The 25003-nt window shown below is 43.2% G+C and overlaps 1 protein-coding gene across 1 annotated transcript in view; it reads right to left on the bottom strand.

The window, feature by feature from the left end:
• Window positions 1-25003, bottom strand: part of NYAP2 (neuronal tyrosine-phosphorylated phosphoinositide-3-kinase adaptor 2) — a 196950-nt gene that overhangs the window by 20509 nt on the left and 151438 nt on the right. The window contains exon 7 of the mRNA XM_063131493.1: window positions 16806-16909. Coding sequence (XP_062987563.1) covers window positions 16806-16909 — 104 coding nt within the window. The remainder of the gene's footprint in view (window positions 1-16805; window positions 16910-25003) is intronic.

Here is a 25003-nt window from a genome sequence, read left to right on the forward strand (position 1 = left end):
AGCGCTGGAAGCATTTCCATATAATATTTTGATTCTTTGAGTCGGCGAGAAAAATGTGGTTCTATAAATGCAAAATTTCACAAGCCCCAAGAGGTTTCATCTAAGTCCATGAGACCAATGTAATAATAAGAACACACAGCTGCTTGCCATTAACGGCCATAGTTTGCTTAGAATGAAACCCTATGACATTTGTTTCCGATGCTTGAAACCCTCTGAATTCGGAGGCAAATGAGTATCCAGTGTAGAGAGGGAGGTGTGGCAAAGTGGATTGTCACCTCCCCATCCTCCCGCTTTGTATTTTCGCTAGGCAGAGATTTTTACTCAACTAGCTGAGGTGCTTTAGACAGGAGGGAAGGAGGCTGGAGAGGCTTCAGTACAGCTCTTATTCTGGCCTCTCCAGTCTTCTTCCCCCTCTTACTCCTCTCTGAGGTCAAGTTCCTGACCTTGGGGAGGCAGCCAGTATGCTTTTTTTCTATGCCGGCTGTGAGGGGGAGGGGGAGGAGCATGGATCCAGGAATGCAAGGTATCCTATGGCTCCCCAGATGCTGTCTAGGTGCCTGTAGGATGGCTCCCTTAGTTGCTGTACATTAGCTGAAGCATTTGTATGTGGTGGTGTGGGTCTTTTGGTGGAAATACCCAAAATATTTTATCACATGTATTGTTACCTACATCAGTTGTTGGCTTCTAAATATATATTTATGTGTTTTAATTTAATTTCATGGAAGTAAGTTTAGGATTGCAATCGTTGGTTGTAATCCTCAAAGCACATACAGATATGTGTTTTAATGCTAGAGTTGTGTAGCGGTTAGACTGTTGGACTGGGACACAGGAGATCCAGGTTCTAGTCCCCACTCAGCCATGTCACTCACTAGTCATTGACTCAGCCTAATCTACCTCATAGGGTTGCTGTGAGGATAAAATGGAGAAAAGGAGGACCATGTAAGCCACCTTGGTTTCCTTGCAAGAGGAAAAGTGTTGGGATATAAACGTAATGATAAATAATAAATTAAAATATGCAGTATACTCAAAAGCACCTATGCTTGCAATCCTATTATACAGCTACCTTGGAGTAATCCTCATTTAACTTGATTGGGCTTATTTCTGAGTGGACATGTGTAGGTTTTGTAAATCACCATAGTACAGTATAAATATGGAGGAAATAAAATGCATCTCAGACTTTTAAACCACCAGAAGAGCCAAGTAGGACAAAGCCAGGCTTTTAATGCTATGTAAAACATGTGCCACTGTTAGTCACAGAAACATCCTCTATGATACATTTCCATAGGATTTTACAGAGGGACCAAAGTAAAGACTAATGACAAAGGAGATTGGACAACATCGTAGATGTTGATTCCATCCGCAGCTACTAATGGGAGGGGATACAACTTGTTGCTAGACATTAGTTATGATAGGGTGACTTCAGAACAAGTCCCTTTTCACATGTTCAGTGAACAGGGGGAGAGGAGAAATGGGATCTCTCCTGCTTTCTCTGCTCCTGGCTGCCACATGCCATGCTACACCAGGTTTAGGGATGTTAGGATTTTGTTTAATCCATTGTTTCTTTGTTTTGTGGATTGTCAGGCATCTCCCCCACCCCCCATCATTCACTCAATGACAGAATCAGTTTATTTTTCCCATTCAGAAAAGTATGCCAAAAAAAAAGAAAAGCGCCCTCTGCAATTTCCATACCTTTCACTGGCACATAACATTTTACGTATTCTTTTTAACTCAGCATAAATTAATCAGCAGAGTGCACACACACAAAGAGTGTGATGCAGCAGAGGCTGAAGACTGATCAGAAATATATAAAATGTGTGTGAAAAAACACGGCATATATTAGGGTGTTTTCCAGCAATGGTTGTATTTTTGTATGGCTAAATTTATGTACAATTCTGGAAAGTAAAAAATGGTCTGCAAGTCTGCAGCACCCGTGCAACTCACAAGATGCTGTTACACTCATCCATGGGCATTTCTAAATTTCGTATTTCTCTGACATCCCTAACCAGGATCAGATATAATGAAACTACATGCTGTCAACCAAAGCCCTGATGATATAGTTTGTGTGAGATACGTGTTTCTTATGCATTATGAGACCAGCTGATCCTTGAGAGGAAAATAGCAGGATATTCTGCGCTAGAGATGTCACATGAATCCATCCGGGGGGTTAAATTTGCCAAGCTTTTAGCAGCTTGACCCCCCCAGACTTCAACCCGCTTACCTGCAAGTGGGCCTGACTCAATGCAGATCAAGCTAAGCTGGTTTGTAGACTTTCAAGTGTTTTTTCTTCTTCTTAAAGCAATTTTTGCCAATTAAACATATTACGGCTGCAATTTGCACAAATTATGACCGACTGTTACTTGAAGGGGGAGGGGGGAATCTGAAAAAATGTTCTGGATTCTGGGGAAAAGACCACAGTTTGGCTTATAAATGCTGAGCTGGGGGCTTCAGGAAAATCTGGCAAGCTTAAAGAGGGCTAGATTTCCCCACGATGGCCATTCCTATCCTGCATGCATGACAGATGGTATCACTCCCTGTGCCAAGAATACTGCCACAAGTCTTGGATGTTATGTGAATATGTTACGTGAAACCCAATGCAAATGATTCTAGAATTGGGGCAGAACTCTGCCTGGGCCCGTAAGGGCAATGGACGCCCCTGTGTCCAGCCCTCATGGGCCTGGCGAACGTGCCCAGTGAATTTTGTTCTTCACATTACAGTTCCGTTCCCTTCCAGAAAGTGTGCAATTCCTTTAGCATGCCTCCCCTTGCAGCCATCATGGAAAACAACCATGTTGGCTGCCTTCCCAAGGTCAGGAACTTGACTGCAGAGATTCTAGGTGATTCTAATTCAGTGTGGTGTAGTGGCTAAGGTGTTGGACTGAGAATTGAGAGATCCGGGTTCTAGTCCCCACTCGGCCATGGAAACCCACTGGGTGACTTCGGGCCAGTCACAGACTCTCAGACCAACCTACCTCACAGGGTTGTTGTTGTGAGGATAACATGGATAGGAGGAGGATTATGTGCACCACCTTGGGTTTCTTGGAGGAAAAAAGGCAGGATATAAATGCAATAAATAAATAAATAAATAAATAAGTGAAGGAATGGGGAGGAGGAAAGATGGAACCTCTGTTGGCATTCTCAGCTTTATGAAAAATGTGTTTATCACCGATTGTGTGATTGGATAACCCCCAATGCCACAAGGCAGTCAAATACTTGCTACTGTGCTCCTCCAGCTTACTGATGATAGGTATGAATTTCATTTTGGTTTATTTTTTGAATAAAAAACTTACCAAAATCCACAAATCTCTTCATAAACAGGATGGAAACAACTTGGAATTGAAATAATTCAAATGTGGAAGAAAGCAAAACCAACAGACTCATGCATTTAAGCAAAGGGCTTCAAGTATTCAGCTCTTAAAAGTCTGGATTTTGTTCTTTGTATATTCAATCACGTTTTCAGTGCTGAAGAGTTGCCACCTCTTCTTTCTGACAGACTACATAGCAGGCAGATACAACATGTTCCTCTCCATGTTGGGGATAGCTGTCCATATTAAATTGGTTGGTGCAAGTGAATGAGAATTTCATTCACTTTGTTTTTGGAAAAGTTCTTATCAAAATTTGCAAATTTCTTCATAAATGGGATAGAACAAACTGGAGATGTAAAATATTTGAATTTAGGAGAAAGCAGAATATATAGGTTCATTCCATCCCTATTTATAGTCAGCAGATTTAGAAATGCTAGGTTGTCTAACAATGGGATTGTTCCTTAGTATGGTAGGCAAAACATTTGTCCTTGATGAATCCAAAATACTACAAAACAACGTAGAACAATAACGCCCTCTCATGGCTATCCACAAAATGGCAAGCTAAACTCAAATCTTGATTATAACTGCCTACAGTAAATGGTTCTCTCTCTCTCTCTCTCTCTCTCTCTCTCTCTCTCTCTCACACACACACACACACACACACACACACACACACACACACACACACCAAGAAGTCTGCATGAGTATCTTAGAACTGTAGGCTAGAATTTTAAAATCTATGCAAGCATTAGGGGGAAAATCTGTAGACTTTTCAAAGAAAGTTGTGGCTGATTGTACATTCTAGGATCAGATGCCATGTTCCAGAATTTTGCAAGTTTTTGAATAATTTTTCATGAGGCCCGTCATAGCTTCAGGGCGGAAGAGTTGCAAACTTCATGCTTCTGAGAAGAGCAGTCAACGTTGTCTATATCACTTCTGTGTCTTAGCTGATGTCCTTCTCCCTAGCAGCATCCCTATATCACATACTGAATCAATATGTTTCCCGTAACACTGACAGTTGTACCTCCACTCCATCTCTATCTTTCTTCTTTCCTTACCACTGCTATTATCTATTATCTTTCCTTGCCTGGGATCCACTTTGCTGCTTTTTGACAGAGCATCTCAACAACCACTTTGTTACAGGGAGCATACAACTCTGCTGTTAAAACAGCTCCACTGGCTTCCAGTTTGTTTCCAGGCACAATTCAAAGGGCCGGTTATGACCTATAAAGCCCTATATGCTCAGGTCCAGGTTTTCTGAAAGATTGTTTTCTCAATTACAAGCCTGCCCGTGCTTTAAGATCTTCAGGGGAAGCCCTTCTCTCAGGCCCACCACCATCACAGGTGCACCTGGTGGGAATGCAGGGGAGGACCTTCTTGGTGGCTTCTCTAGTGCTCTGGAACTCTCTTCCCAGGGAAGCTAGACGGGCTCCCTCCTAGATGTGCTTTAGAAGGCAGGCAATTACTTTTTTGTTCCGGCCGACCTTTGGTGAATGATCTGGACTTCCGTCTGTGCGAAGGACTTTTAAAATTGTCATTTTAAATGTTTTAATGTTTTAATATTGGAATATGTTTAATATAGTTTTAACTTTTGCATATCTCTATTTATAGGTTTTAAATGTATCTGTTTTAAATTTTGTAATGCCACCTTGAGGCCCAGCACTGGACAAAAGATGGGATATAATAATAATAATAATAATAATAATAATAATAATAATAATAATAATAGACACCCAGAAAAGCACTATTTCTTCATTCCTTATAGCACCAGAAATTTCTACAAGAGCAGGACCTCTGCATCTAAAAACAAACTGGCCTGGTATAATAAAGGGAGATTAAGGAGTTTTCAAAATTGTGGCAATTTGTACATTAAGGAGAAGAATTAGTAATTGGGGCAGTACAGGACTGAAATGTATTCAAAAAATTTACACCTCTGGGGTGAAGTGCACACTTAGGAGCACAATTCACTTGGTGGATCCTTCATAGGGATTACTGAGGGTTTTTTATATATATAAGAACATACCAAAATTCACAAATTAGGATGGAAATCACTTGAGGTTTGTTTTTGTTTTTTGTTTTTTAAAAACAGATTAATGCGTGAGAAAGCAAAACTGATAGATGTGTTTATCCAGGCAGAAAGCTTGGAGGCTGTAGCTCTTAAAAGTCTGGGTGTTGATCCATGTGTATTCAGCAATATTTGTGATGGTGAATTAGGGCTGCTACCTCTTTTTATCTGACAGCTCCTCATCTTTAACACTGACATGGCAGGCTATCCATGCTCGGAATAATTGCACCTTATTGTATTTGGCCAGTGCAGAAAGGTAAGAATTTTATTTGGTTCATATTTTGGGAAGAACTTACCAAAATTTGCAAATGTCTTCATAAATAGGATGGAAAGAACTTTTTTTAAAAAAAAAATGGGAGAAAGTGATATTGACATATTATCCATCCCTAATCCTTCCTAGAAGCTGCTATGATAACACTTGTTTTTTTCCAGGCTCTTCCTTCACAATACACCTTTTTTGAGACGGCTTTTTTTTTGGCAGGAGTTGCTTTGACTTCATCTAATATTTATGCTGTTCACTTGAAGTACCTGACTGTGAGCTCCATCCAAGGAGTGTCTTATTGCACGCTCATTACTGGGCACTCACAGATTTTTGCAGGTCCCTTTCACGACATTGTCTGCCTCCCGCAGGCCTCCCACTCCTTCTAGCCTTCTTCGCGTGACAAAAACACACCCCAGTAAATCCGACTTATTTTTAAAGACGGAAGTTGCCACTATCTCCTGCTGTGTGCAGGAGAAGCAGAACAATCAAAACGGCCCACTGACTGGGCCATGTGTAGGTTGTTTACTTCCTCTTTTGAAAGAGGAAGTAATGAGGGACAAATGCGTGAGTGAAGAAGCGACGGTAAACAAACACGATTTTCCTCTCTGTGATGATGCTCATAGATCAGAGACAACTGGAAAACAGAATAGATGGCTCTTCCCTCCTTTCCCACTTTTAAAAAGCGGCAAAACATATGCTGAACGAAGAATGCATCTTCCAGCTCCACCTAGTGGCTATGCAGCTGCACTGAGGAGCTGAAGGGAAACAGATACATTTCTATCACATGTCCTGGAATTTATGGATAGTCTAAAAATAAAACAGGACTCTGCACTGGACAAACTGCACTGTGATACTGTAATAGAGGGGGAGGAATACAGGTATTAGGTTTGCTGTGATGTTTTTCAGCAGCCATGAATCTGTGGGAGAAAGAGTTTAGAACAGTCTTTCCCAAGCTGGTGCCCTCCAGCTGCTTTGAACCACAATTCCGATCATCTGCAATGTTGACTGGGGCTGATGGTAGTTGTAGTCCCAAACATCTGGAGAATCCCAGGTTGAGGAAGGCTGTTCTAGAATATATGTAAACATAAAAAGCATAAAAAACTGACTGTGCAGGGTTGCTGTTTGCTCTGCCTACAAGAATATAGCACCAGCTGGTGAACTGAAGAATTTGAGAGCTGAAGTACAGGTTTTCACAAACTGACTATTGTAGTGGTCCATGGAAGAGCAGCTTTTAGGATCTACCTTATAATGATTCCTGTAAAGTACAAGGTTGCTATTGGTACCCACCCATCCATTCACAGATACAAAAAGAATGAAGTGGATACTGTTCATCTACTACATTTCCTGCCAGTTTCCCACCCCCAACAGAGGTGGTGTGCTGTTAACCAATTCGTGGCTAGAATCAAGTCAGAATGCCACCAATGCATCTCCATAGCATAAAGAGTTTCATCTGTCTAATATCTGGCAGGGCCAGCCTTCCTATGAGGCAGGGTGAATCCCCCACCTCAGGCAGCAGATCAGGAATGTCATTGGATCCCCCATGCCCACTGCCAGGAGTCTTGATGCTGCAACCCTGTTGCTGCCCTATCCCTCCCAAAGTGAGACACAGAGTGGGTGAGCACTCTGCAGAGCCACACTGGGCACTTCCCTTGGTTACCTTCAGCTACCCAGCAGTATTCCTGAAAGAGAATTCACAGGGGCATTCTTAGGAGGAAAAGATGGCTGCCCCCAAAGGGGGCATGGTAGCAGCATTCCCATTGGGCAGCATTCCCATTGGAGCATTCTCTTCCAGAAATGTCACAGGACTGCTGAGGGCACCCAAGGCCTGCTTGAAGGCTTAAAAAGAAAAAGGAAAGGAAAGGAAAGATTTTAGTCACCTCTTTGTTAAAGGTATGTAAGACCACTTCCCAGAAAGTTCTTATACCCCTCCCTTTAATCTAATCTTTGGGGGGAATTTTCACCCCATACCCCAAATTTTATATAAAAAGACCCACCCAATACTTCATCCCAACACTACTATCAATGACTATAAGAGCCAAAATACAGCTGTGTTAATTATGTAGTGGGTAGCAGAGGCTTGTTTCTTTCTTTTGCTCTAGTGTAAGCGCATGCAGCCCTGATTTGGATCAGGACCACTGCATTCCACGAGGGGAGGGTTAAATTTTACCCCCAAATGTTTTCCCCTGAAATATCCTGCCATAAGGGGGGAGTAAAAAGAAAGAAAGAAAAGTCTCTATTGGCATCAGCACATAGTTTGGCCCTTAGCTATGATGGCTATAAGGGAGTTGGATGTACAGAGGCCATACGCTACTGAATACCAGTTCCTGGGAGCAACAGTGAGTGTTGCTTGTGGACATCCCTTGGAACCAGGATGCTTCATTTGGTCTGATCCAACAAGGATCTCATGTTCTTACATTACATCTATCTATCTATCTATCTATCTATCTATCTATCTATCTATCTATCTATCTATCTGCAGTATCTATCATTAATTAATTAATTCATCAATTCATTCCAGCTTCTAGCCTACCCAGATCTAGTGCTCAGTGTAGCATATAACAAATAGCAATTAAATATACTATTAGAAGTTATACCAAAAACATACTAAAATGCTTTAATCTGGAAGCCAAACTAAATCCCCGTGCCATAGGGGGGACATATTTTTGGGGTTGGGGGGATAACAGTAGCTTCAGGAAGGATTTCTATTTGGAAACAGCGTGTGTGTAGGGAGAGGAGGATTAAATTTCATCTGCCCCAGCACTTCTACTTCTATTGAATTTGCATACACACACACACACACACACACACACACACACACACACACAAACACACCAGCTGTTTTAAAGTAGATACAAAAAACACTGGGAGATCTAATCCACAAACTCCTGTGTAATGTGTAGTTTAGCACTGACAGACATTGATAGCAAAGGAGGCATGGCCCACAAAGATTACACATTTTTAAGTCACCAAAAATGCATGGCCTGTAGTGATGATGTAGGCATATTAACAGCTGCAGAAGTCACTACTATAATATCAGGACTTTACTGCTAGTGGTGATATTACTGCTAATAATACAGCATTGAAAGATAACTGTAAGTGGTGAAGGGCAGGTGAAAGGCACTGGGATGTGAAAATACCTTCCTGACATGTTACCCTCCAGATGTTTTGGACAACAACTTCCAACTTCCCTGACTACTGGCCATGCCGGTGGGAGCTAGTGAGAGATATAGCCCAAGTCACCTGGAAAACACCAGATTGGGGAAGGCTGCCCTAATCCACATTGTTGTGTGTGGAATGCATCCGAACCAGATTCAGAACAGATCCCAGGCCTTGAAAAATAATGCTTGGAATTCTCAGAACAATGCATTAGATCTTTACGCAAATGTTTTTAGTACCCAAATTCATGTAAAGTGAACAGGATCCTGTTCTGGAGTTTTTAAAATTCCGATAAGATTGGTAAAATTTCAGATGTGTGGTTTTGCATCTTTCTAATTGCCATCCCCACCCCCACCCCTGAAAGAAGGATGCAGGGCTCGTTAAACACCCACAAGAATTTCAAGGAAAATCCATTGGATTTCAACACAGCAAGTGAGATTTTTGTGTATCTTTGGGCAAAACCAATTCCAAAGGTTATACATCAGCAACATGTCTCAGGAAGATGTCATACATTTTCATGCAATTCTGTGCCTAACATGTACTGGTTGGGGATTATGGGGACTGATATCCAACCGATCTAGATGATTGCAGGTTGGGGAATGCTGGAATATCCACTCATTCACAAAGATCAGATCCATCAGGTCCTGCACATCCTGTACTTGCCATAAGGTGGAGCCATTAGTCCAGTCACCAATTAAGAATCTTCTTTACTTTGCAGCTTTCTAGAACCTTTGGAATCTTTTGGGTTTCTTACTGTTGTTTTCATTTAATATAATTTTAAATAAGTGCAGAAGGAGGGAGCACAAAGTTTACAAAAAATTAACCACCTACTGTGGGTTGGATCCAGTCTTAAATTATACATTGGACCTGTTCGGACAACACACTAAACCATGGTTAGGCTGCTAACACTTTTGCAGCAAATGGTTAGTGAGCACGTTTAAACTGTGGTTATGTAGCACCATAGTAAGGAATGGTTCACATGACACACTAAGTCATGGTTCACATTACGCACTAAGCAATAATGTTTAGCTTAAAATGCTTAACCACAGTGGCTTAGCATGTCGTCTGAACAGGGTCTTAGAGTATGACTACCTTGTCACATTGGGGCTGTTCACATTATTATTATTATTATTTATTTATATAGCACCATCAATGTACATCATGCTGTACATGTACATTGTACATGTACATGTACATTTAGCACATATGCTAAACCACACTCAGTGATTGGGTGTGGGTTGCTGTTGAGCCGTGGGTACAGGCCGGTGGCTAATATCCCCTTCCTGGGCAAGGTGCTTGAGCGGGTGGTTGCAGGACAACTCCAGGCACTCTTGAATGAAACAGATTATCTAGAACCATTTCAATCGGGTTTCAGGCCTGGTTTTGGAATGGAAACTGCCTTGGTCGCCCTGTGGGATGACCTCTGTCGGGAGAGAGACAGGGGGAGTGCGACCCTGTTGGTTCTCCTGGACCTCTCAGCAGACTTCGATACCATCGACCATGGTATCCTTCTGGATAGGTTGTCTGAGCTGGGAGTTGGAGGTACTGCGTTGCAGTGGTTCCGCTCCTACTTGGATGGCTGATTCCAGAAGGTGGTGCTGGGGGATTATTGCTCTGTGCCATGGCTCCTAAGCCATGGGGTTCCACAGGGCTCTATCTTATCCCCTATGCTGTTTAACATATACATGAAGCCGCTGGGAGAGGTTATCCGGAGATGTGGACTGAGGTGTCATCGATATGCGGATGATACCCAGCTCTACCTTTCCTTTTCATCAAACCCAGGTGAGGCAGTGACTGTTCTGAACCAGTGCCTGGGCACGGTAATGGACTGGATGAGGGCTAATAAACTGAAACTCAATGCAGACTAGACAAAGGTACTGTTAGCAGGTGGTTCATCTGTCCGGCGAGGTGATGTTTGCCCTGTCCTGGACGAGGTTGCACTCCCCTTAAATGATCGGGTCTGTAGTTTGGGGGTGCTCTTGGATCCAGAACTGTCACTTGAGGCACAGGTGAACTCAGTGGCAAAGAGCACCTTTTATCAGCTTAGGCTGATATACCAACTGCGCCCTTATCTGGACAGAGATAGACTAGCTACAGTTATCCATGCTCTGATAACCTCTCGTTTGGATTACTGCAATGCGTTATACGTGGGTCTGCCTTTGAAAACGGTCCAGAAACTTCAGCTGGTACAAAACAGGGCAGCCCGTTTACTAACAGGGACTGGCCAACGAGACCACATTACGCCAGTCCTTTTCCAGCTTCATTGGCTGCCAGTCCAGGTCCGGGCCCGATTCAAAGTGCTGGTATTAACATTTAAAGCCCTAAATGGCTTGGGGCCAGGTTATCTGAAGGAACGCCTCCTCCCATATGTACCTGCCCGGACCCTAAGGTCATCCTCAGGGGTCCTTCTCCATGAGCCCCTGCCAAAGGAAGTGAGGCAGGTGGCTACCAGGAGGAGGGCCTTCTCTGCTGTGGCACCCCGGCTGTGGAATGAGCTCCCTAAGGAGGTTCGCTTGGCACCTACATTATATGCTTTTAGACGCCAGGTGAAGACCTTTTTATTCTCCCAGCATTTTAACAGTCTATAAATAAATTTTAACTTGGTGTTTTAAATTTGTAATTTCGCATTGCTGCTGTTTTTATCTGGTTGAGCTTTTATATTGTATTTTATATTATGGTTTTATACTGTTGTTTTATACTTTGAATGTTTTAAACTTTTGTGAACCATCCAGAGAGCTCCGGCTATTGGGCGGTATAGAAATGTAATTAATAAATAAATAATAAAAAGTGTGTTGTCCAAAGCCAGGGCATTTCCTATAGGGCAGCTTGTTAATCATGCAGTGTGGCTTGTTAAACACCCTGAAAAATCCAACAACAAACCATGGGTTCACAGGATGGCTTGTTCAAGAAAAATAAACCACACTGTATGGTTAGCAAGTCACCTTGCAGAAAATGTCCTGGATTTAGACAATGCACTAAGCTACAGTTCAAAAAAGAACCCACAGTTCAACAACAACCAACACTCATTCACTGAGTTTGGGTCAGTGTGTTGCATAGTCATTGATTTCAATGGATCTACTCTAAAGAGCCAAACCTAAGTACCTAGAATATTTTACAGCATGTACAAGCATTTAAGATTATAAATCCTCATATTTCTCAAAGGCCTTAGTTAGACCTACATGACAGTCCGCGACAGAGGAGGGAAGATCTTGCGTCAAGATTAATGCGAGATCCCTCCTCCGTTTACACACGAGGCGCGATGACCTCAGGAAGAGAGGCGTCGCGCCTGCCATTTTTTAATTTTTAAAGGAAGAGGAGTGCACAAATGCTCATGCACTAAAGGTAGGTACTTTTTTAAAAAATAATTTCACTTTCCCGCTCCCCCCACCCTACCCCCGATGGGCACAGTGCTCCTGAGGAACGCTGTGGCCCATGCACAGCTCCCGGCTCTGTGCGAGGAATCGCGCTGAGCAAGGTCAAGCTGCAGCAACGGGCCACATGTTCCGCAGTCCGCGGAAAAAGCAGGCCCAAAGTGGAGGGCTCTATCCCAGGGCAAGGGAAGGATCATCCTTGCCTGATCCTGGGATCCCGGGGTTCGCCCCATGATAAAGCCTGGTCTAGCTAAGGCCTAAGATACACTTATTTACACTTACACAAAGGCTTATACAAATCCAGTTCCATTGATGACCAGATAACTGAACAAAAGGTGCCCAACAATCCGCAAAACACAGACAGAACAGATTTTACACAATCCATACACTCCTAGTGTTAACCTAGCCAAATGTGTTAACTCTGTCTAAAAGTAGTGTGTTTGAGTTGCAATCCAGTAGTATGAAATTTCTATCTGTGGTGAATCATCTGTAGTGACTCATCATTCACATCTCACATGCAAGTCATGACTTGAAGGTACAGTCAACATACAATGTAGTTGTGAGCCAGACCTTGTGGGCTAAGCCAGTGCATGCTTCCATGTAATCCCACATTCACTGTTCCTCATAGTTATTATATGACATTCATTCAGAACATTGCATTACCACACACACACACACACACACACACACACACACACACACACTTCTGCAGGCATTACACACAGCTCTGAGCTCCAAGTCCTGCTAGCATTATTCTGTTATCCTTCCAAGTGGAGTGGAAAATTCAGAGGTACAAAAGGATAGTAGGATACTATGGGCAGAATCCCATGCTGCCCTTGCACGTGTGGCCAGCCCCACCAACTCCAGCCTGCAAGCACCCACTAAGACTTACAAAACAGTGATTTAATGCTTCTAGAGGCAAGCTGTAATGATTGGAAATGCTTGTGTCTGGAAGGGAGTTTGCATAAGGAAGCTCAACTGACCTACCCCTTCCAGAAATGAGAGTTTCCGCTCATTTGGGGGTTTGCCTCTAGAAGTGCTAAATTGCCAAACTGCAATTGGTAGGGTTTGCATGGACCAGGATCAGCAGCCAGCTCCCCTAGCAGATGGGCAACATTCAATTCTGCCCTGTAGAATAGCTTGAATTGTGTATTATACTAGATTTCCCTTGGTTCTTTTTATTTATCCAGACCCATTTTTGCCATAATCCAGCCAGAGACCACAGAGCTTTTTTATATTTCCTTCATCATTCTAGTCTTTGTAAATATATTTAATTAAAAAAATGTAAAATAGAAGTCAGGAGAGAAATCAAATATTGCCTTTGGACTTTGGATCTGATGAAAGGCATTAATAACACTTAAGTGAAATAACTCCCTGTTCTACAGTTCCTTGATCCTAAACATACCACTTGTTTTGGATCACTGCATAAGACATTTTTATATTATGTCTTGCACTTACGTAAAGCGTCACTGCATATTATCTCAACACTCATCTAATAAATCTAAATATTCATGTCTTCTTATCTTTCTCCAAGTTATATACATAGAAGATCAGTTCTTCTGACTCCTTTTCTGTAGATGTGAAATCTTTAACATTTTGTAAATAGCTGTATTTAAACTGTTTTAACGTATCTAGCTATCATCTATCTATCTATCTATCTATCTACTATCTACTTACCTATATCAGTTCCCAAAATTGCATCCTATTCTTTAGTGTGACTAGTGTGTCTACACATACAATAAAATCCATGGTAGAACACTAAGGTGATATAACTAGTGCTAAGCTGAAACTCTGATATGTTGAAATTTCCTCTCTCCCCCCCCCCCCCAATACTGCCATGTTCACAGTTGTGGCAAGGAGTGGTTTCCCCAGAGCCTGCTAGCTAGTGACTAGTGAGAAAAGGGTTCCTTGCCACCCTACAATTTATCAAAACAACAACAACTCCATTTTGCCATAGGGGGAATTTTGGTGGATATTTCATGTATGAACTTTTCAGCTCTTCAGACTCTACTACTTCAGACAACAAGTGGCGAATGCCGCTTTTGAATTCACCCCTTGTTGAAAACAAAAGAACAGCAAAAACAAGAACTCCCTGCAAATAGAAACCTAGCACATCAGGGCAAAAGGTTCTACCTCATCCATTTGCCTGCTTTCCTAGTTTTCTGTCTTTAATATAACGGAGCATTCAAAGTTGTCTTGAGGCACTCCAGAGTGTCTTTTGGTTGGTAGAACCAGGAGCCCTCCATCTGGAAGCAACCTTATTCTTGGAGCGTCATCAAACTCACTACTGCCCACTTATGGATGTTCACAAGTCCTTTAGATGACGTTGTCCACCTCCGCACACCTCCTGCTCCTCCCGCTCATTTTTCCGTTGCAAAATAGACCTCTTTTAAATTGTCTTCTTAAAAAAACCCACGGAATGTGCCACCATTTCCTGATGGCAACATTTCCTGATAAACAACAGCTTCTGAATGGCCCATGTGGTTGTTGCTGCTTCCTCTTTCTCTCCCCTTGTAAAGAGATCATTGCTGTTGTGGGACAGCAGCAGGAGGCCATAGCAATGGTAGGGAAACACGGAAATCCACCCATCTGATGCTATAAGTCAGGGGTGGGAAAGTTCTTTCACCCCAAGGGCAGAATTCAATTTCAGAGAAGCTCTCAGGGTTTGCATTCCACTGATGGGTGGGGCTGAAGGCAAAAGAGGAGGCGCCAATGGCAAAGAGAGTGGGGCCAAAATACCAAACATACCAGCATATTTTCGCTTAAAGCTCTTATTGCCAGTAACTAAGTCTTATGAGAGACATTTCAACCTTTTAGAATGGGGGAAATTGCACACAAGCTAGGCTGCAATCAGTGGCTGGAGGAAATGGGGTGAGGTTAGGGGAAGGGAATGTGACCATCTGAGGAACCCAGGAGGGCTTGACTGGGACCCCCAGAAGGCTGGATTTGGCCCTCAGGCCTGAGGTTCTGCACCCCTTCTCTGCGTGAATTCACTTATATGGAGTCAAGTAAGGTGCTGCACTTGGGGACAATCCTGTAGTGGAGGCAACATCTGTACCAAGACCGGAGAGAGGATCATAACAGCCATATAAAAACCCAGGAACAAAAAAGGCAGCTGCACTACATGTCAATTTCCAGCACGCTTTGAGAAAGATGGTTCCCGTTATCAAGGGAAATAGAATGCTTCTTGATAACAACTGCTTGAGACAATGTTTCTTTTCCAGCCCAGACTGCACAGGTAGCTGTAGGAGAAGGGTTGTCCCAAGCAATTTTTAAAAAATTAAGCACCTGTTCCATTTCAGGTTGTGGGTTCTATTGATGCCCTGGGCTGCAGCTTGGGTTGCAGGGTTCTGCTACGGTCCAGTTTTGAACAAAAGTCTAAAAAGGCCATGTTTCACAAGGTGAAAAAGGCAGGAATAGATCATCATGACAGCAACTTGTGAATTGTGCCGGGGCTAGAAGTCAGATAGGGTTATCTGTATGTCGCTCCAACAAGGAGCATCACAAGACTGAGTCATAAGAGTGTGGCAGAATTTAGGCTAGTTGGACTCATTTTCTATACAGACTGAGAGTTTGTCTTTGAAAGATTTAACAATCTTTGGTGATGTGGAGATGGTTGTGGCATGCTAGTTTCCTCATGGTCCACGTTCTGAGGGTAAGGGGATAGACTTCTCTGAGGATCAGGCTTCTGGACACTGGTCCAAGACAGAACCCTTGATTAAGAGTTCCTTCGTATCTATGTGTACAGCTGTCTTTTTTGTTCATAGGGGCAAAACCTGCCCAGTGTGCCTGTCTGCAGGCTGTCTGCCTCCACGAAAAGGAACCCCATTAGTGAAGGGAGGAGCACATTGCAGCACCACCAGGCATTCACAATATGTGGGAATTCCCTCCAAATATACCCTGTTTACTGTAACCATTTTGCTATTTTATAGAAACATAGGAGATTATTTAATAGTCCCACTACTATTACATATAAACTAGGAGCTAATGATGAAGAAAAATAAGCTGCAATATGAAGGAAACAAAATGGTTTGCTGTATCGTATGTGTGTATGTGCACATGCATGCATGTTTGTGTGTGTGTGTGAATGTAATTTCACACACACACACGGAAAATCATTCACATACACGCACACTGTGTATAATGCACCAAGCTCAAAATAGATATAGTGCTATACAAAGAGGTCAAAGTTCAAACGTTATATACAAAGTCACCAAGAAATATAGTTTAAAAATATGTTGTAGACAAGATGTTGAAAAGAATCTACATTATACATAACACAGATTAAATTTATCCAAAAAAAATGAAGAAGATACACCACACAGGATCAAATTAAAAAGAAGAAGCATTCAGCTAGTCCATAGAGTACAAGAGGTCACCACAGTTATATTACAGAATGAAGAGGAGACAAATAGAGGTTTAAGACAAATTAATAGCAAAGAAAGCCTGGCATGGTGCCAGAGAGATTAGGATTTCTTTGCTTTTGAAAGAGAGTGTGTGTGAGAGAGACATACAGCATAGAAAACAGAAATCAAACCAAAACACGCAGAAGAACAATTTACAGTAACAGATGAGAGACAAAGACAGAGGTGAGACAATTTGGCATGTTGCATCACAGGAAGTCATTCACGATTGGCTAACGATGGTACCTGGCTCGGTTGTAGATCACTGGCTTGCCTGAGAGGAGTAACAGAGGGAGGAGGCACACCTGATGTGGATGCAGATCGCCCTAATCTGCAGCTCGCTTTCGGTTCTGGAAAGGAAAGGAAATGTTATTAGAAAGCAGAATTCGAGAGTCTATACTCACACAAAGAATTGTACAGTTGTTAAGGAAATGTTGGTTTATACTGTCCACATTACCCTTTTGCTCCCTGTACTCTGACAGCATTGACTAGACTTTTCTGAACATTTCTGAAGATGTTTTTACTTTAGAGATCTGCCCTCAAATATCCCTTGATGCTGCACCATCAGGGCATCCTGGGGCCTTAGCTAGACCTACCTTTTATCCCACGACAGAGGAGGGAAGATCTCGTGTTGTGTTTAACGCAAGATCCCTCCTCCATTTACATGTGAGGCGCAACAACCCCACAAGGAGAGGCGTCACGTCCGCCATTTTTTTAACGAAGAAGGAGTGCAAGAAAGCTTGTGCGCTAAAGGTAAAGTTTTTTTTAAAAAAAATTTAAATTCCTGCTCCCCCACCCTACACCCAATGGGCGCAGCTCCTGGCCCGTGGCAATGGGCGACATGTTCCGCAGGCTTGGGCTCAGCCCAAGACTGCGGAAAAAACGGGCCCAAAGTGTAGGGCTCTTTCCCTCCCTGATCCCAGGATCCCCTGTGCATCATTTGGACACACAAGGACGATCCTGGGATTTGCCCGGGATAAAGCCCCGTCTAGCTAAGGTCTGGGTCTCCAAACTTTTTGGGTCAGTAAGCATATTTGAATTTTGAGAGTGCCATGGCTGCCCCCATGACATGGCTGCATGGTGACCAGTCACAAAGTACACTTTTCTCAGAAGGAAAACCAGTGAGGCTAAAAAAAAAAAGCAATTTGCCCCAGAATCCAAATACAATGCAGGAAGGGGGGGCGGGGGAGAGAGTTCTGAGCTTCCAAACATACAATCAATCTTTTTGACTTGCAGATTTCTGCCACAACACTGATTTCAGAAAAAGCAAAGTCATGAGGCTCAGAGTCCAGTAACTTGGCCAAGAAACTGAGTACAAGGCAGAGGTAAACTCTGTCCCCAAATGTTAAATTAATCACATATTTGTCCACACAAAGCACAACAAAGAGGTTATGGTCCACTTAAAATAGTTAATTTCTAAAATCTAACAATTAAAACAATTAGGAGCAGCAGGGAGTCTGGTGGGCACCAAGGAAGGTGTTTGTGGGCCCATTGATTCCCACAGGCAGCACCTCAGGTCTATAGATTGGACACCTAGGCTGGGTTCGGACAACACGATGACCAACAGTGGATTAAGTAAACAGTGGGTTAAACAGTCAGCAGTTGGTTACTGTGTCATGTTTCTGGACTTTTTCACACCACCATTGGTCATTTGGCTGAAATAATAAACGAAAATAACCAATGTTGTGCAGAGTTGTTTATTTGAACAACTGTTGGTTGTGTTGTGTGTCGGGCACTGTTGACTATTTCATCACACACAGTTGGTTATTTTTAGCAACTACAGAGTCCCTTGGCAAGGGTGATCAAAGTGGTGGCTGCCGTTCCAGTCCAGCTGGCAGAACTCACAATGGCTGATGGGATACCAGCAAGGTGACTGAGGGGGTGAGAGAGGGTGGGGGATTGCACCCTTCATTGACTCAGAGCTTGTCTCTTGATGGCTACACGCAAGTGTGTGTGGATTTGTTAGTTGTGGACACCGACAGTCCGTTATCCACAACATGCCATTATTGTTGTGGATAATATGGCCTCCTATAGTACTGTGAAAAACAAGATCCTGTTTACCACAGTGTCAGAGTTGCATTTCTTCATCTCAAGAAAAGAGGGAAATTTCAGTGTTTTCAATTGGGCATATGTATCATCATGAAAGGTGATCATGCCTTTACCAACAAAATCCCTTTCATCTGGCATCAAAGAAATAAAATACATCATACTCAGACGGTGTTTGTTCCCCTTTACTTCCCTTACATTATATTTCCAGGATGATGTGCCTGTTGAAAGTCTTCTAGTCTTAGAAATTTCCCATTAATGCGCCTGCATCTTACCTTGTTTGTTCTTCCAAGAATTAAGAAAAAGGGTAATTCCTATTTATCATTATTTGCAACTATTTGTTTTTTAAAGGAAGAAGTAACAACAAAGTAAATGGAGGGACATCCTGGTTTATTATTTTATTGCCAGGGCTTACCCTTTTTAAAAGGGGAAAAAAGACCATTTCCCCCCTCATGTGAAGAATGTTGAATCGCTCCATGCTTAATGCAATAATGGATTCACAGGTGTGTGGATGTTTAGGTAGGTTAACCGAGGAGTAGTGTCAGGTACATGCACAATGGCAGGTTGCTTGAAACTAGCTACTACTATACTGTTAGGCTTCTTCCCAAAACTTCTCTTGGTACCTGTGGCAGGAGTGGACAACTTCTTACCCTCCAGATCTTTTGGCCTGTAATGCCTTACTATGAGTTATGCTGGCTAGGGCTGATGGGGGTTATAGGCCAAAATATCTGGAAGGCCACAAGATGTCCACCCCCTGCCCTAGGGGCTCCTTGCATGGGCAACAGCACAGAAAGGCAACTTGGGACAGAATCCAACTGTGGCGTTCCATTAGCGCAAATGATGTTGCGCTAGTAGAAACTAAGTTCCAAGCTATGTGCAAGAGAAGAATCCAACTAAAGTTACATTTGTGCAAGTACAGTTGTGCAAGCAGCTGTGCATTATGCTTGTGTAGCCCATTGTGCAACTCTTTGTCGATAACTTGTGCAAACCATTGTGCAACCAGTTGTGTATAACTCTTGCGTAATCTGTTGTACAACCTGTCATGAAACCTGATGTGCACCTGCTTGTGCAACAGAACGCCTCTCCCAGCATGAACCTACGCATGCACTGCGCTCAACATCTAAGATCCTCCTCCGAGTGCCTACTCTGAGGGAAGCTCGGAGGATGGCAACAAGGGAGAGGGTCTTTTCAGTTGTGGCCCCCCAAATATGCTTTTCGGCACCAGGTCAAGACTTTTCTCTTCTCCCAGACATTTAACAGCATTTAACAACATATGCTAAGTTTTTTTTTAATGAAGCCCAGAACTGTTGTTTAAATGGATACTGTTGTTTTATACTGTTGTTTTCATATTTTTGATGGTTTAAATTTTGTATACTTTTTAATGTTCACTGTTTTTAACTTTTGTAAACCATCCAGAGAGCTTCAGCTATGGGGTGGTATACAAATTTAATAAATAAATAAATTTAATAATAATAAATAAATAAATAAATAAATATTCAGAGGAGCTACACTACTGTTATTTGAGTTTTCAGAGTGACACATTGGATACTGCCCCTGATGCTTTCCAGATGTGTTGGACTACAGCTCCCACAATTCCTGACAATTGGCCATGCTGGCTTGGGCTTATGGAAGTTGTAGTCCAAAATATCTGGAAGGCATCAGGTGCCTTCCCCCAGCTCTGTATCTGTGATTTCCCCTTCCATAACATGGCCAGAAGGAATGAGCAAGAGGATCACGTCTCTTCTTAATTTACTACAACATTCAATTTACTCAGTCCTTTTGGTATGAAAACACTCATTACATTATATGATGTATATATGTGTTACCTTAATGTAATGCATATTAATGCAATATATATGAAATACATTTAGGGAGCAATCCTTTGGGTTGTGCCCTGGGTATTTGTAAGCCCCCAAACTCAGGGACTTACTAAAGCACAGAAGGGATCCTCTCCTCCATGCTCCATCCACCCTGTTTTTTCAACTAGATTGTTGATTTTGGCTGTCTGGGGAGGCCACGCAGCACTTAGGAAGCTGTCTAAACCAGCTTCTGTGGTCTCCTCCCCTCCCAACTCCAAAGACTGCCTCCTTTTTGCCCTCTCCACACTTGAGCCATGGCTAGACCAGGCCTATATCCCGGATTGTCCTGGGATCACCCCTATGCATCCAAATGACACACAGGGGATCCCAGGAGCAGGCAGGGATGACCCCTCCATTTGCCTGGGATAACCCTTAGGTCTAGCTAAGGCCTTGGATTTTTCAGTTTTCTGGCTAACTCGGAGTCAGAAAACTGAAAAATCCTATGCCCCCACCCACCCAGACGCTGTCTAGGGGATATAGGATTGCTACCTTAATGTATTTTAAATATATTTAATGTATATTGCCACTGCTAATATAGTTTTAATACATGTTTTAATGCTATGGACCACTTCAAGATTTAATTTTAATGGTAAGTGGTATAAAAATGTTTTTAATAAATAACTAAAATATATTGCTAGGTTTCAAAGCTAGTCAGCAGTATTTAAGCTTTTTTTTTTTTTAATCATCCTGTAAACATATATCCAAATGGTATGCAAGACCATAGGCAATTTTCAAGACATGTAAGACATTTTCAACAGCAACATTTTAGAGCTTCACCTTATACGACCATCCCAACAACACGGTCACTCACTACATGCTAACTGAAGTAAAGGTCCAGTTAACATAAACTACGTAGGCTACTATAGCTTGTAAGCTTTGGGAGGGTTAGTTCTGTGAATCAGCCAAGTACTTAAACCTTTTAAATATTGTTGTTGCCTAAATGAATGTTATAAATAAATAGCAGTTTGTAGTTGGGGGGGGTTGGGGGGGTCATACACCGAATGGAGCTTCATTTTCAACACCTTCCCCCCAGAAATCAGTGTGTGCATTTTACAAAGTATTCAAATAAAGCTGGTGACACTGGTGCTAAAACGTGTCATTCAAATGCACAATAAGCTATGACGAGCACAGATATGGATATATACGTGCAAGGTAAAAATATTTAGCATTCCTAAAAATAAACATGCCCATCTGCTATCTCAGAATATGAAAGGAGGTATAATTGTGTCCCTCCTCCCCCCTCCCTCCCCGCCTGCAACACCAAGCATCACTGCCATCCGTGGTGATCTCACACAGGTGTACAATCTTTATCTTGCCACTCTAAAACAAGGACACTTGAGCAGAGACAGAATCAAGGAGAAAGCTGCCCAAGTACCTTTGGGAATTCTATTCAAAATACACAGAGATCTCCCCAAAGCCTAGTTGGTGCCTGCCGTCCCTGCACTAGTACCTCTACAAAAATTATCCATCTCATTTGCAGTAAAGTAGTTATCATGGGTGGGAAAGCATCAGCATCAGCCTGTTTTCCCCAGAGCAGAACAGTGTTATCTTGTCAGCAAAGGGAGGCAGCAGGAAAAAAAAATCCTTTCCTATCCATTAGCCATGATCCTGGAAACTCTCAAGGCGGAGTGAGCAAAACCTCCTCTCCTATGCTGGCAGTCTCTTTCATCACTGCAGAACTGTTTTCAACAAACATGGAGGATGAAAGAGGAGAATTTTCTGCACTGTTTACAAATGACACAGAGGAGCTTATGATCTGAACCAGTGAGAAGGGGGGGTGTGCTCCTCGTCTCCTGGGTGCCCTGTGCCAATGATAGGAGGAAGGCTGGAACTAAGGGGGCCACTCATGCATTGCCAAATAAAGAAGAAATGCATCGTCAAGAATGAGGGCACCCATTTTCATATGCAAATTTATAGATGTAGGTGCAAATGTAGAAAAAGAACCATAATTTAAATAGAAATACAGTTGATCCCACCATAGTAGAGAAGACTGACATAGGCCTTAGCTAGACCTAAGGTTTATCCTGGGATTGTCCCGGGGTCGTCCCTGCCTGCTCCTGGGATCCCCTGTGTGTCATTTACATGAACAGGGATGACCCTGGGATGATCCCGGGATAAACCTTAGGTCTGGCCACTCGCGGTTCCTCACAGGGCATTTTGACGATGCAATGTTCCTCCCACACGTCTCCCGCTCCTTCTGCTCTTTTTTTTCCATCACAAAATGAGCCTCATCAAATCCATATTTTTTTTGGCTGTAAAGAAACTAGCTGACATTTCCTGCTGTGTGCAGGAGAAGCTGTGCAATAAAAATGGGCCATGTGGTCGTTGCTTGCTTCTTCGCGTGAAGAAAGAGGAAACTGCTCATCCCTATTGTGGGGCAGGAGCAGGAGGCAAAGTGACAGCAAGGAAATGCAATCCCACCCACCCACATCTGATGATCCTCTAAGTGACCTTTGTCCAGTCACTGAGCACACTGTGATGGGCTGGGATTTTGTTCTAATGGAGGCCTCAGGGCAAGTTCCAGCAGCCCAAGGATGCCAGGTGATAACACCTGCCCAGTAGGGGAAAAATGGGGTGAAAGGAAGGTAAAGGGGGTGCTTTCAAATCCAAATCCCTGTCCAATATACTCCAAGTCTAGGGCTGGCCTTGCACAGCAGCAATAGCAGTAAAATAAATGAGGGTCATATAGTTAATTTCTATTGTAGCTTATTTTGGCAGGGACAGTAGACCAAGGTTTATCTGTCGGCAAACCGGGGGTGGAAATGAGTGTGGATGATTTCCTCCTGCTTACAAAAAATAAAAATAAAAAAATACCCCCAAATAAGCCAGTCAAAATGTTCAATTTTTGTGTTAGATCTGTCGAGTTGAATTAAGCCAAATGTCTCTAGCGTCCTTTTCTTGTCAACATTGTACCTTAATATCTGAAATTAACAACGTGTTAGGATCCTTCCTTTGTAATACGAAGAACCTTTACTAAGTAAGCAATAGCTTTATTTGCAAAGAAAAACCATCTGCCTGGCTGCTAAATGATCTGGCAAAGTGTCAGGTTTGCAGTGTTAGGAATTAAAAAGAAAATCACAAAGAAACAATAGGAATGTGTAACACCTCTTCCAATGTGGTGTGGTACATCTTTCCGGCAGTAGGTGGCAATGCGAAACGCCTTATCCTAGCTGACAGAGGCCTTCTGGAAAATGCTCTTTAAAACATCCAAAGTGAAGTTTGACGAAGCCTCCCACTTTGTGGGCCCCCTGTGGTTCTTCACTGAAACAGCGGTGGCATGTTTTCAAGGCCGCTGTGTGTAAAAAAAAAAAATCCCTGACAGCTACTCCTCTAAAAAGCCCCGACTGATGGAAGATGGCTGGAACCACCAGGGAAGACACATCCCAGAGAAATTATCCAAGAGACGGAGGGATGACACGTAGCTTTGAAAGACACTAATCAACACAGCATCCAAGGTCACCTTAATATTTTCAAACTCGGGGGGAGGGGATTAGCCTACTTTCAAAGGTACAGAGTCCCAGCATGCAGGTTATAGTGACACATACAGGGAGCAATTGAACCTAATTGAATGGCATTATACACAGTATCAGAAGCAGATTCCACAACAGAGGGATCAGGTGAACCAGATCCTATGCCTTAGGAATGCACAACTGTGCCTCGGAACAGAGGAGGACTCGGAGGGGAGTGTGGCTGCCTGCCCTCCACTTTCATGCTGGAGATAAGTGGAGTAGTGTGAATGCCCTATGTCCCACTGTGCAACATCAGCACCAGCTGAGTACTGCTGAGTTGTTAGGTTGCTCAGCTGCAGAGATCCTGCCATCCGTACACACAGCAGGCAAGAGGAACTGCACAGAAGTGGCTGTGTTGGCATGCCAAGTCCAGTCTATGAAATGTTAATCCTACTCTGAATCTAAACCCTTCCAGCAGACATACCCAGTCTCTCTCTCTCTCTCACTCTCCACACTCAACTCCCTACTGCTTCTAACTGCTAACTGTCACCCATTTGAATCTCACAGCCAATCAGCATCAATCCTCAAAAACACACACATCACATTGGCGGAACAAATTGCTCAGCTATCGTTACACATGATACATACAAAAGCAGAGATAGTCAATACTTCATAGCTGAGTAATCCTTGACAACCCATACAGTAGGCTTACGTAGAAACTAGGGATGTGCTCCGCTTCTAATCAGACCGGAGAAGCAGTAGCGGAGCGGGGGGCTTCGCCTGCCCTTAAGGCGGAGGCGAAGAGGATTGGGGGGCCGGCGGAGCGTGGCGAAGAGGATCGAGGTGAAGGCGGATCCTTCGCCTCGATCCAGAGCTCCTCCGGAAAGGTAAGTGGGGTTTACCGGGCCCTGCCACTGTCGCTGTCGCCCATGCGGCGACGGCAGCAGGGCCCGGTAACGCCCCCCGCCCTCCTCTCCCTTACCTGCCTCCGTCCACGGTCCGTCAGCGTCTCCAATTGAGCCCGTGGTTCCACCAGGAAGTCTGGGCCGCACGGCCCAGACTTCCTGGTGGAACCACGGGCTCAATTGAA

The sequence above is a fragment of the Elgaria multicarinata genome, chromosome 8 (assembly GCF_023053635.1).
Source record: "Elgaria multicarinata webbii isolate HBS135686 ecotype San Diego chromosome 8, rElgMul1.1.pri, whole genome shotgun sequence".
Classification (NCBI taxonomy): domain Eukaryota; kingdom Metazoa; phylum Chordata; class Lepidosauria; order Squamata; family Anguidae; genus Elgaria; species Elgaria multicarinata.